Source organism: Formica exsecta, unplaced genomic scaffold (genome assembly GCF_003651465.1).
Source record: "Formica exsecta isolate Colony F162 unplaced genomic scaffold, ASM365146v1 scaffold2, whole genome shotgun sequence".
NCBI lineage: Eukaryota > Metazoa > Arthropoda > Insecta > Hymenoptera > Formicidae > Formica > Formica exsecta.
Window position 1 is genome coordinate 4565295 of NW_021849297.1, and position 14380 is coordinate 4579674.

The 14380-nt window shown below is 41.1% G+C and overlaps 1 protein-coding gene across 1 annotated transcript; it reads left to right on the forward strand.

Moving 5' to 3' along the window:
- Positions 1 to 1493: 1493 nt before the first annotated feature.
- On the forward strand, positions 1494 to 5078 carry LOC115234437 (zinc finger protein Noc). Its single transcript, XM_029805511.1, has 2 exons — positions 1494 to 1845; positions 2210 to 5078. Exons 1-2 carry the CDS (start codon positions 1759 to 1761, stop codon positions 3614 to 3616), a joined length of 1494 nt encoding a protein of 497 aa, XP_029661371.1. The 5' UTR covers positions 1494 to 1758; the 3' UTR covers positions 3617 to 5078.
- The last annotated feature ends 9302 nt before the right edge of the window (positions 5079 to 14380 follow it).

The window sequence follows — 14380 nt, forward strand, 5'->3', positions numbered from 1 at the left end:
CTGCGCGAAGTGCTCCCCAGGGTAATTATTGTTTACCGCGGTATGCGGTCTACGAAGCGGGCGTGTGGATATCGTCATAATTCGTCGTAATTACCTTGTAACATAGTTACTTCATCGATCGCTTTATCTTGCTTAAGCCGTACTTAGCGGAATGGCCATAATCGCCTAACCGCGGAGCGTTTCAGTTTGAACGAGGTCTGATAGTCGAGCTCTTTAATGGTCGTATCGCTCGTCAAGCGGACGCGCACAATGCGTGCTTGGTGAGCGCGCGTGTAAATGCGTTACACGCGTGAATGCGCCGACGGATTTCACCAAATATGTATTCTGCGCGTTTCATTCCGCATATTATAAGCATATTCGACTTTCGGCATATCGATGATAAAAAGCCGCTATCGTTATTTTATTTAAAACTGCGTGCGTTGGAATTGCAGAAATTGCTATCTTAAATTTCTCAGCGACTTTTCATAAGCCAGAAGCTGCGAGAAAATTTTCGCATCGCGCGTGTACGATATTCTGATACTATAAGAATGTGCACTTGGAGACTGCTCACACAGCAAAGATCAATATCTGTCATTTCGGCAGCGATTATCCGCTACCGATGAATTGGAGGAGGAGCGCCCGATCAACAACGCGACATAAAGAATGGCACGCAAACACCGAGAGCTTGGTATAGCCACGAGGCGTTAAGTACCGGATGACTCAGTGCGTATTGCGGCCGGGGCCAGGGCCGGGGCCGGAGTCGGAGCCGGGGCGATAATTAAAACGCTTTTACAAAACTGTAGGCAAACAGCGCTTAAGTGGCTGTCATTCGTTACCCCGTGGGGCCGCGGCAAGTCGGTAAGTCGCTGAGCGAGCAATCAATCACCCGACCCTCTCCCCTCCCCCTGGCGGCCCATTACATTTCTATTTTGAAAGCTGCTTATTAAGCGGGGCCGGCTGGAGAGACAGACAGGTTTCACGGTATAAAATATCGGGTTGCCGTGGTGGCAGGAACGACGGTTCCGTGTCGTGGCGGCTGTGGTAGCACTAGCGGGGAAGGGTGGCAGAGGAAATGGTTGGAGAGAGAAAGACAGAGAGCGAGGGAGAAAGAGAGAGAGAGAGAGAGAGAGAGGGACGATGAACTGGAGCCGGCATGAGGGAAGGGGCAAGGGGGAAAGGGGCTCGTCGGTCGGTGAAGCGGGGAGGGGGGATGGACGGCTGTAAAAGCGGTGAAATATCAAAGCCGGGATGGGAGCTGTCATCGTCGGGCCAACATCATGGGTGGCGTGTTGAATTAGAATGCCTTCCCACACCCTACACAGCACCGAACCCCACCGCAATTCTCCCACCATAATGCCATCTCTCCCTCTATTCTCGTGTAGGGATGACAGGAGAGGACAGGTTATACACCCCGGGTCGTCGTGGATGGTGGCGAGAAGAGAGAGGGAAAAACGAGGAGAGATCGCGTTGCGCCGCTAGACACCAGACGGCGCAGGCAAACCGTTCCTCTCGCAGTCGCAGTGTCGAGTGACTCGTTCGCGCGAGCCGCCACTACTTTCCTGGATTTCGCGGAGTACGCGTCGTCGCCGAATATACGCTGCCGCTACCGAGGCGGTGATCGATTCCTCCCGACGGAGAGACGCAGGCATTCGCGGATCTCTCCACGGCGATCCTGCCGGTCGGGTCCGACGCGCGCGACCCAATATTGCACGGTTCTGTGTGTAAATATATTACCTGTTGGTTTAAGTGCAGTGAGATTTATATTAGTGGGTAACCCAAATGGTTGTGCTCGAGGAAGGCGGTATGTTGACTACTGGACACAATCAATATTTACCACCGGATTATCTTTCTCCGCTTCCAACCACGGTTAGTATCCTACGCTAATTTTTATTTTACGCTTTATGCTCAAATTATAATTTTATCGGTACTGGCAAAGAATATAGTGTCAATCTCTTTACGGAAATATAAGTAAATATGATGAAAAATTAATAGTCAAGATTTGCTGTATTTTTTTATTCTATTAATTTTTCAATAAGATTATCCGCGATCCGATGAAACCAAGCAGGAGATCGCATTGTTGATTCTAATCGAGAAAGTACATCTTTTTGCATATATCGGAGATCGCATTGTTCATTCTAATCGAGAAAGTACATCTTTTTGCATATATCTACAGCTAAATGCTGTCGTATTCTTCATCGATCTTATTTTTCATTTTACTTTCTTTCGACAGTTGGACGCGAAGAAGAGTCCGCTGGCGTTATTGGCGCAGACATGTAGTCAAATCGGGGCGGATTCGCCTGCAAAACCGCTAATATCGCCCCTGGAGAAGAGCTCGAAGGGAATAAATATCGCCACGAACGCGAAATCGCCGCCGGCCGCGAAACTGGAACGCAACAGTCAGCGCGGCAGTCCGACGGACGGCAAGTCGCTGGCGTTCAAGCCGTACGAGGCCAATGTCGTGACGAAGAAGACCTCGGACGAGGGCAGACCCACGTCCAAGGCCAGTGTGCACAGTGTCAGTGGTCAGGATAGTATCAGTGTGAGTGATAACATGCATCCCGACAAGAAATCGTCCGGTAATCGTACGCCGGTGGGCCGAAAGTCCGCGTCGCCGAGCGGCCAAGCGACGGCCACCAGCGGCACGCCGTCGGTCGACCGAAAGACCCCGGCCGATCGCGAGAAGACCGACGGATCACCGCGGAGCATCAACAATAACAACAACGGCAGCAATAACAACAACAACAATAACAACGGTACCAGTCCGATCATCAGATCAGGAATGGAGATCCTTTCCGGCGCGCATACAAAGGACGCGAATCTGGCGGCTTACAAACCGGGTCTTCCAGGTTTCTCCAGCAATCCGCTGTGCTGTCCGCCCGGTCTGGCCGAGAATCCCGCCTTCAGGCCGCCCTTCGCGGGCGCATCGCCCTTTTCGCATCATCATGCCGCCGCGGCAGCGCTGCTCGGCTATCCGTCGGCTAGTCCGACCGGCGGCAATCCGTACTTGACCTACGCCCGCGTCAAGACTCCAGCCGGCGGCGAAGCCTTAGTACCGGTCTGCAAGGATCCCTATTGCACTGGTTGCCCTTACAGCATGCACAACACCCAGATCATGATGGGTGCGGGCAGTTGTCCGAGCGGTTGTACTCAGTGCGATCATCAGAAGTACGGCCTGGCCATGGCGTTGTCGTCGTTGGGCCCGATGCCACCCCCGTCGTTGTCCTATCCGTCCACGCTGGCAGGCGGTCGGCCTTACGTCTGCAACTGGATCGCCGGCGAGTCTTACTGCGGCAAGCGATTCACCACGTCGGAGGAGCTGCTGCAGCATCTACGTAGCCACACGAGCCTGGGCGGCGGCGGTGATCACGTGGCCTCCGCGGCGGCGCTCCTCGGCAATCCGCATCAGCATCCGCTGCTGTCGCCGTCGACGACGCTCCATCGGGCCAGCGGCGGCACTTATCCCGCGCCGTCGCTGAGCCCCCTCAGCGCCAGATATCATCCTTACGGTAAACCACCGACGGGCCCGCTCCCGGCCTCGCTTGCCGCCTCGCCGTACAGCGCTTTCAACGCCTTGGGACCGTATTACTCGCCGTACGCGGTTTACGGGCAACGAATCGGCGCTGCCGTACACCCTTAAGACGGATATACGTCTCGAGGGGGGGGGGAGGGGGACGCAGCGAGGGTAGGATTGATCATTTGCGGAGGAACTGTTTCTTTTCTTTTCTTATTCTCCTCCCCTCTCTCTTTCTCTGTCCCCTTTCTTTCTCAGTGTACAGTTGGAAAATGTGCAAAGATACGCGGACGAGATTGCCGTTTAACGGAGACTGTTGTGTAAATAGCCACTGTGTATAATACAAATTTATTTAAAAGAATTCTATATATGTATATATACATATAAATATATGTGTACATTGAAGATTATAATTAAAGTTTATGAAACAACACTTGGCAGTGTAACGTTGCATCGCGACACCACCACTCTCTTGCGGAACTTCTATGATACACGAGTAACACGCATCTCTATTAAAATCCGGTTACCAGGTTGGGAAGAGGTCCTATGCCAGCTGTGTAAGTTGATATTGTCACGGTTGCTGGACGAACAAGGCCTCCCTCGCTTCAACACGCTAGATGCGAGGGAGAATTTCTGATCGCGCTTCCAAACGCATTCTCGACGACGAGAGACGTTGTGTGTTATCTTCCGGCGCTTTTTTTTTACACACACAACGGTAGGTCCTCGTCTCGTTGTACATCACATCCTCGCGTTACAAACGACATTAAATCGGTTATTCGGCGATGTATTGGACGCATATCCTGTGAAGGATTGTAAAGTGCGTATTATGAACACTGTATATTTTCCGACGCTCCGCAAACGCGAGCCTTTCATCCTAACGCGTTCGATAACGCGGTTTCGCGTGTTTCTATGTCCATGATATAACTGTGATATTACGCTACTTTTTCGAGAAAAAAAAATCCATATGAGAAAGAGATATTATTAATGAAAATATACAAGATATCTTTCTCTAAGATGAAATACAACGTTGTAATTTATTATCGTCGTCATTTGTCAGAAGGCAAATATGGTTATCGTTGCACGAAAATAAAATTATTCCAGATAATATGTTTTTATCTCTTTTTTTTTTTTCTTCACGAAATTCGATAATTGCAGGAATATTTGATCAGGTATAGCGAGCGTATCGAATCGCGTTGTCTCTTTAATATCACATCGTCTTACATAATATCGAATAGAATGATCTGATAAAAGAAACACATGGTCTACGATACGCATTATTCGCATTGTAAATATTTCTTGTAAATATCGTTGAGTTTCCATACCGCTTTAATAAAAACAATGTTTGTAGAATCATCTAATCCTTTATATATTTTACCATTTGAACTATGTCGTTCGATTATATATCCGATTCCTTCCTTTTCTCCGCTTTCAGTATGTTTCGTAATCGTTAATTATTTTTTTATATAACTTTACAATACAATCTTTTTTAACTAAATTAATATCCTACATATTTCGATTATCAAAATGCGCAATTGATTATGTATCTCAATTAAAAAAAAAAAAAAAAAAAAAAAAAAAAAAAAAAAAACTTGCCTCTGCTCAAACTATATGTACCTATATGTTATATACTGTAAAGATATAAATTATGATATGATATTTAATTCTGATTCGTTTTTATATCGCATTTTTTTTGTTGCGCTATACGAGATATAAAAATCACTCTGCCTGATTTCGCTGACCCGTTACGATTTTTGCTCATCAGTCATATTTGACGGATAATTTATCAAACGCACTTCACAATCTATCATTCACTGGCAACAAGACGTATTTCTTGTATGTGAAAATTTATTATTCGTCTATATTGAAACCTTGTAGAACAATTTAAGAAATAACACGTATATATTTCATATATTGTTTTTATTGTGTAAAATAATATAATTCTGTTAAACAAATCGAAAGAATCAAAATAAAGATAATTATTTACGACGAATCGTCTGGAGATTTCAAGCTATTAATTTCGAAAACTCTTTCTTTATCTCTTATAAATAATCTTTATAAAATTCTGGTTATACCCTGTTATTTCTTTTTATCATGAATGAAATAATTTTGTAACGTTTCAGTTAAACACGAAATGATATCATTATCAACTACATCCCATCATGTTGTCAATCATTGTCAATAGCCGCGCTGATTATGAGTAATCTACTTATATACATATCATTGTGTATTTTAACTATATATCTTAAAAAGTTAATCTTTTATCTTTTAAACACACATATGTATTTTCATATCTGTTCTTTATGCGAAATAATGGTTTGTTTATTTATCAAGTTTGTCTTCGAGTGAATAGCAAAATGAATCCAATTTGTCTGTAATTTAATATCACTAAAATGACATGCCTATTGAATAAAAAGGAAAAGATAAGTTTTATGAGAATATAAAACAACCAGGGATAAAATTTGAAAAATGAGAAACCATGAGAGACATACGAAAAATTTAATGTTTATTACAACGTTTACGTATACATATAATATCATGGTCATTTTCTCCTTTTATTTCAAGTTTTTTTTTCTTTCTTCATTTTCTCTTTTCTCTCGTTTATGCGAACATACTTTTAATCTTCCCTCTTCTTGATTTTTACGTCTTATTATATGGACTCGTTGCAGAGTAAAACTACTACGTATTCTTTTACTAAGCGGTGAGTCAAAGATACCAAATCTAGCGACAAAATCTGTAAATTGGCCATTCTCCCGCTGCTAACATCGTCAAAATGCGGAGCGCTGCGTTCGTGTGCGCACACGAACGAAGAGTCTCAATCCCTGGGGCACCCCCAGAAGAGTAAATTTATTTCTTTCATTACGGACGGAGCGGGTCGTGAGCTTCTCGGATATCAGCGCTGCAAGGCGGGGCGCATAAATCTGCAGCCTAGCGTAGCGGGAAGGGGATAGCGCGGCGAAGAGAGACGGAGAGGGATGCGGGGGTGGCAAACCGTAGGTTTCTAGAGCCGCCGGCTCTCCCGTAGGGAAGGGGAGAGCGGGGAAGGCGGGAGAGCGAGCCGTGGAGAAGGTCTGCTTCATCCCTCCGTCGTTTCGTTTCCATCGCCGGGGTGCCGCGACAGGCGGTGGCAGGCTCAGCTGGCTCAGCAAAGTGAAATATTCGGTGATTTTAACCGTCGGGATGAATGGTCCCGTCCGTATTTCGCCTTTCACGACGCCCTCCGCCGATTGGAATCCATGTTATTTCGGGACGATTATGCGTGTCGCTGAATCTCAATTAGTAACTTGTCGGACGTAACAGAAAGTCTTTATGTATATGTCGAGACTGCGCTCGCCCCTTAACTAGCCGCTATACTAAATAATGAGCGAATGAAAAAAATTAATGCTCTGCCTTGGTCATTATATATCGTTATAATCAATTTATTTATATAATGCAAACATTTCAGATAGATTATCTCAAAATACTTTTTAAGATTACCAATCGTGTGCATAATGTATCTAACTCACACATTACTTGTTTTATCATTTTATTAATGATATTATATTATTTCGTGAAGCTTATGATATAAGGCATTCGCGTGACATGGTTACATAAGAAAGAGATATAAGGTGTAACAATTTTTAAATTTTATAAATAATTGAAAAGTGTATGGGAAAGTGTTTTTTTAGTTCTGATATATTATTTATTTTATAAGATAATATTTTTCGATTACCGTATTATTCTATATATATAAATCGCACAATTTAATAATTATGTATACAATATTTCATATTTGAATGTTAATAATTATGCAAAAAATTTATAATAAAATATTATACAGAATTTTTTAAAAATTGAAATGATGAAAGTGTTTGTAAAATATTAATATGAATACAATATCTGTTTTTTTTTTATCAACTGTCTCAGTTTTTATTACTAATTAAAACAGTCTCACGTTGTTGTTGAATAAGAAGGCTCAAATTTTGTAAATATTCAAACTAATAATTTAAATTAAATTTTAGACACTTTTTACTACTACACACGCAAAAATGTCATCTAGCATCGATCGTATTTTCATGTCCAGCAAGTCCAACGGGTTATCCCGTCAGCTAAAAATATCATATATTAAAGCGAAATGTTTTGTCGTTGTGAAAGTTGAAATAACAAACGTGAATAAAGGCAGCGAATGACGTATCGCTTGCAATTAGTAAATCTTTAATGTTCGTGTCATGTTCCATAATTTATTATGCTTATAAATCAATGGAGTCTATCAATTCCGAGATTTGTGCTGACGCAGTTAAAGAAAACATGTCGTATACAGTCCGTCTTTCGAATTAAACTTTCCTATATATTATTTTATATTTAATTACCATATATTTTATTGTAATTCTCTCTCTAATTTTTTTTATATATTATTATTATTTCGTTTCTTACAAGTTTTTATGTAGCTTTGACATTGTTTTTGTTTAACGTGATTTTTTATTGTTTTTATTTAAGAAACATCTCGTATTTTGCGATAACGTCCAAGTTTATGAAAATAGAATAGAAGAAACGCTATATTTTGTATTCGAAATAACTGAACGGGTCGCATTTCTCGTTCTATATTAATTAAAACCTTCAAAGCCAAACGCGTCGCGTTGACGTTAACGTGATTTAACGCGAATTCGCGAGATTACATTACGAATAAACATGTCAATCAACCGTTCAGACGTTTTGTGGAAAATCAACGGCTGGCGCGTTTGGCAGCATGTTCGGCGCGTCTTTTCTGCGACGGACATGTGTCACGATCAGAACGTCAGAGTTATGGTGCGTCTTATGTTAGCTGTCTCCTTAGAAGAGGCTCTATCGTGAATCAAGGGGAGAAAATTTAGAGCATTTGAATAGAAACGCACATACACATTAGTCAGCATTAATAGAACTTATCTTTATCTTATTGACCTACGTATTTCTATCATTAAAAATAGATTTTTACATTTTTAATTTTTATTTTGTCAAGAGTGTTGTTCTCCAAAAAAAAAATATATGTATATATATCATTGTTTTTTTTGTAATATCTTTTTCCGATATCTTAATTAATCTATGACACTGATCAAAAAATAGAATCGAGAAATATAAGTAAACGGTCGCGACGAGAGACGAGAGAATAGTCTCGCGATGAGTAGACGACCTATTGCTATTCCCAGAACTTTTATTTTTCTTGGTTAGTAGCCATTTATATTGTCGCGTTGCAAATCATGATATCCGTTTTCATTACGGCGAGTTGGTTGTCATATTACTAACATTTATTTTTTTTTACATTTGAAGTTGAAAAGATACTCACGCGTACAAAACAGCATATCACAAGTCATTTTGTATTTCTCATTTATATTACTAGATTGTCATAGAATGAAAAATGGTGAACGCATCTTTAATAGAAGTGTGTGGCTGTTTTGAAATGGGAATGGATAAACAGAATTGACTTGTGAAGTATTTTTTTTATAGATTGGATACTGAATTTCGTATTTGCTTAACAGATTTTTTGATTAGGTATTAGTGTCAGACTTATTGGTGATAACTTACATTGAAATATTTCAGCCATTCGGTATAATTGTACGGCAAATGTCAGATTGTCGATAACAAACCATAAATTAAAGCAGCAGACATCTCACTATATATTATTTAAAATTTTCGCAGTATTAGTTAGCTTTTTTTACCGTAGAAATGTCGGAGCTTCCAATTAAGTCGTCTCTTGTTTTCATTGAAAATGTTCGTGTCTATTAAAAAAAACATAACATGCATTTTTCTTTATACTATCGGAACTCAACGGTATAGCTACAAATATATATACAAATAATATGTTTTATATCAAGCGCTGACGTGTAGAACGTGTTGTTCAATGAAAAAATATACATTTCAGTGAATACAGCAGCACATTTGATTATTTCACGAAATCGCGCATGCAGCTTATTTTTGGAAGCAAGATGTTTCTTGCCGATTTCTTGTCGATTATACATATATCACACACACACACACACACACACACACACACACACATATATACGTAGATTCTGATGTAAGGTTCGCCAACTCGCTAAAGTCTCAGCGAATGATGCGTTAGCTTGATCGTCGCTACCTATGAGAGAGAAAGAAAGAGAGAAAGAGAGATTTCTTTGTCAGCGAGGAGACCCGGCTAGCGCGATTAGTGCGTCCCTGAGCGACGTCTATCAGGCGTGTTCTGGCCAGTCTTACGAGTCAGCGCGGACAATTTAGCACATCAATAACAGGCCGCAGATAAAAGCAGCTCATACATCGTGGTTGACGTATCGTTTGTAATAAAACACAAAGGGGGTCTAGCCGCCAGCGGCATCTGTATACCGCGCTGTGCGCAGTCGTTCGTTCATTCTTGCTGTTATTAACAGGCCGTACATCGTGGATGTTTTCTACCTACCTACCGTCTCCCGCCGAGTCATACATCACCGTTGAATGCGCGACAGCAAAGAGCAACTATAATTCATCTATAAGCTACAGCCGATCCCTCCCAGCAGAAATATGGTGGAAGATGAAATCGATAGGTCAAACGTTGCTGACGGCGTTTACGTCATGCGCGTAAAATTCAGTTTCTGTTAATCTCACATTTCGTACAAAATTAATTTAAATTTTAGATATCGGTAGAGAACGTGGAGAGCGCTTTTCAAGAGAGAGCCTTTTATAGCAAACTTTATTCGTCGAATATTATATCATTATTATTATTATTGTTATTATTTTTATTTATTTCATTATTTGTTGATGGACATATGATATAAATAGCACATATGTAGTCTTATAATAAATAACTTATAATATAGCCGTGATGCATTGCATCGTTTTGTTCATTTACATCGAGTAAAATCGCCGTTTACTATATATTATACATACGAGAGCGTTTAATTTCAACGGTACGATGAAGCTCGGGATGATGCTTTTTCAAGAAAATCGCGCCGCGCGTCTCGTAACGAATCAATTCCGAACACTTACTAAGACACGCGTCTGTTTTTTTCCTCGTCCCGATAAATTGTCCCGTCGATGCGGAAAATCGAGCGGATGCGTAACGTATAGGGATATCACGCATAGGAATCGATCATATACAGTAAACGCTTAAGCTCGGATAGCGAGGATATATTTCTCGTTACACTTGCTGGACTTTGTACTTCGAGCGCGCAATGATTCGAATAAAATATTGCTGAAATGTTTTTTTTTTCTTTCATATATATGTTCGTACTCAGGATAGATATCATCGCAGAGAGCGTGAAGCTCTCACAGACATCTACCCGGCCATTTTTCTTAGGGTTACCCATTTCGGAGGAAACGTTAGACAGCTACTACGTTATTTCCATCGATCACGTCGAGTCGAGTAGACGATGTCTCGTGACGAAGAAGTATCGGTGCGAACCTACCACGAAAATATTTCTTTCTTTTGCCAACACTGCCACGAATAGTTTCCATCGTTATTAGTTATTACCAATCATTTTTATGCAATCGCGCGGTAAATAATTTGACGACCATTAAATTTCACAAACGAGATTTGTAAACGAAAGTTTACCATTTATTATTTAATTGTGCATAAATCTATAAACAATTTCAATGTATCTTACAATATCAAGAGAGAGAAAAAGATTATTAAAGGAAAATATGATTGTTAAGCAATTTATGTGCGTCCCATAAAAGAGCTGTAATACATACGACTGCGTTTAATGATTTCTCCTTTTATTGCGGCTATCAATTGAAGATTAATTTTAATACAACGTCTATAAAACGAATGGTAAACGTTTGTCGTCACATTTATATTGATCACACTGCGTTAAAGTAATAGCTATGACTGCTTAGATTGCTTTCTCGCTTCACAGTCTCCCTTTTTCAATTATAATATTACTAAAAGAATAATTAAGATTGCTGACATTAAGAAACTTAGAGATTTGTTTTGTCGTAATTTAGCACTCGGAGAAAAGTAATGGACGTCACGGGAAGATACGTCACGGGAATCAGTTTCCGGACGATTCGGAACTAGATGAAAAGAGTGATCATCCGTCTCAGGGTTTGTTTGTACCATGAGCGCAACTGTTGTGACATAAACGGATTCATCCCAAGATTTCCCCTCTTTTCCCTCTATAACGGCTGTCACTCGACGGCTCGTTTGCCGAGCCACCATCCTCGAAAGAAACTTTAGACGTCTACCACATTATTTCCATCGATCATGCAGTGTCAAGGCGACAACGTCGTCGCCGACGGCCTCTTGGACATCTCTTCAAAGTGGCTGATAGAGAATCCCCCCCTTTCACCCCTCTTTTCCTTACCGCGACTGTCACGGGACGCAAACAGTCACGGCGGTGGCCTGACGCCTGAAACGCGGAAAATAGTCAGGGCAGCTAGCGAATCTGTGAACGAAGAGAACGAGGTAGAAGATGGCGGAAAGAGTTCAGCGGGAACGAGAAAGAGAGAGAGAGAAAGAGGGAGAGAGCCAAGCGCGGCGGACCGGATGATGAATTAGCCGAGATGACCTCTCGCGCGAAATCTCTCCGCTAGCTCTCGCGGTAGGCAGCTCCCGTGATGTCGGGCCCGAGATGATGGATCGCTTCGCGTCACGGAGCCATTCATCACCTCCATCTATCAGCCACCCCTTCACCTTGCTTTAGAAAGCGAGCATTCGACGGCTATCTACTCGCTTCGGATAGTGATTAATGTTGATCGGAGCGCACCCTGTTATTCGACCTCACTTCTCTCTCTCTCTCTCTCTCTTTCACCCCCCCTCTCTCTCTCTCTCTCTCTTTCTCTTTCCCGTCGTTAGTTTTCCCGTCTCGCTCTGCGCCGCGAGCAATGCGCGTCCATGCATTCCTGGACGTTGACTTCGTATCAGGCACGTACGTCCATCTTCCGAAATGTCAGTCGACCTGACGAAAATGGTCAAAGGGATCAATTGCGTATGTGTTTATAGCGCGAGGTTGAATGATACGTTTCTTCATATTGAACGGTGCAATACGATGTAATGCGGTGAATTTCTACGATATAGCTTGATATTGCAACATCTGGCATTTTACACATCGCGACATATATAGTCTACACGTATTTCCGTGTTAACTCTACAGTCAATGCGAGACTGTCACATATATATTTATTCGAATGATTCCTTTCACATCTGCTTTTTATAAGAATTTAAAAGAAAGAAAAAAAAATATAATTAAATCTTTTACACTCGAGGCCTTATATATATGAGAAAGAATTACGATATACAGTAGATATTTATTAATTGTTAATTTAATTATAATATACATATAGCGTGTCATTACAAACTTGTTATTTAAGCTTCGTTTCGCCGTCCTGGCCATCGGCCAACATTAAAATTCCCATTTCTGTGTCGCGGAATCGCGTCTACATCTTTAGTGCCCGTCGATACGCGATCGTCGGGAATTCTATAGGGAAGACGCGGGCGAATACGTGCGTACGAGGATAACTAATTGTAGGGTCAGCCGATGTCAGGAATTTACATAATACGACAACGGCGTAGCGATCAGCTGCCTCCTCTCAGGGCCAAGCGAGAATTGCTGATAATGTTGTATAGATCGTATATCGCGGCCTTCTTTAATGATCTAGCATTAAGTCTCTTTTTTTTTTCCATCCTGCCGCACGACCGTATACACGACTTTCACGCGTGACTGTTTTCCACGATTAGCCGACGAATAAATGTGCACTTAATAATACGTTATTACGCTAACGCGCCGCGTTTTCCAATCGGCACGTCGTTTTACGGCTTTGATGATTGCAAGACATGTTGAATGTTGCGGGGTCGGAGGTGTGAACTTCCCTTGCCGTGCCATCTTTCATGCATAAACCGTTCACGCGTAACGTAAATTATACGCTGGAGGTTTCATTCTGAAAACTTATAAAATTGCGTCCCGTAATTCGAGTCGCTTGACTTAATCCACCTCCTGCCGTCTATATCTATCAATATGCCCAGTGCCGATAATTGAGTTAAATTATTGGATTGAGAGTACGGAGATGCAAATTATATTTCAATTTATACGTATATATAAATGACCACAGAAAAAAACCAATACACATACATACAAAACATGTAACTAGAAAACCGCTAATTTTTTATGCGCATATATAAATGTGTTCATGTTTTTTATTAGGAATACGACAATTGTTGTTAATCAATCATTAATGATTTTAAACAATTAATCATTTTTAATAGTATTATTAATTTTGAAGCAAGCGCATTGATTTTGAACCGATCCAAATGATTAATTACGCATAGATAGATACGGACGTATAGTAGACGGTTCATATTACGTTTTGCAACATACGGTAGTGGTACCTACTTGAAAGATAAAAGTTGACATCAATTTGTCGCGCGTACTTTTTTACGGCAAACATGTTTTGACCTATGTTAGCGAAACTGGTTCCGTAACTCGATGTCGCTTATAAAGGCATCGGAATTTCGTAAATGTCAATCGACAAAATTATTCTGATGAACATATCGTTGCTATTAAATTAATATAATTTAATATATGATATGTCTCATGTCTTTCAATTAATCAATCTATAAACTTGACAAAGCTACAATTACAGAGAGTAATTTACATTGATTGCTTGCTTACATATTTTCGACACAACATTTAAGAATAATTTGATACTTGTTTAGTGTATATGCTTAATATTATTTCCATATGCGATAATGTTACGAAATCGCTTATTATAGAACGTCTATTATATCCACATTTCAGCATTATTAAATTTCCGCGTAATAAATTTATATATTCGATCCGTGTGCCCTACCGACCTGCGGTTGTCGCATCTTTGTTTCGTATAAGCTACGGGGTCGTAATTTCCAAGTAAAATGCTAGCGACAAAAGCCGTATAACGAGGCACTCGAGAGGAGGCAGGAAGTCGCAGACGCCA

Bases quoted from the DNA above. Each gene is read 5' to 3' on its own strand.
- LOC115234437 (XM_029805511.1), top strand. From the start codon at position 1,759: ATGGTTGTGCTCGAGGAAGGCGGTATGTTGACTACTGGACACAATCAA. The intron at 1,846-2,209 runs GTTAGTATCCTA...TTCTTTCGACAG, and splicing joins TTTCTCCGCTTCCAACCACG to TTGGACGCGAAGAAGAGTCC.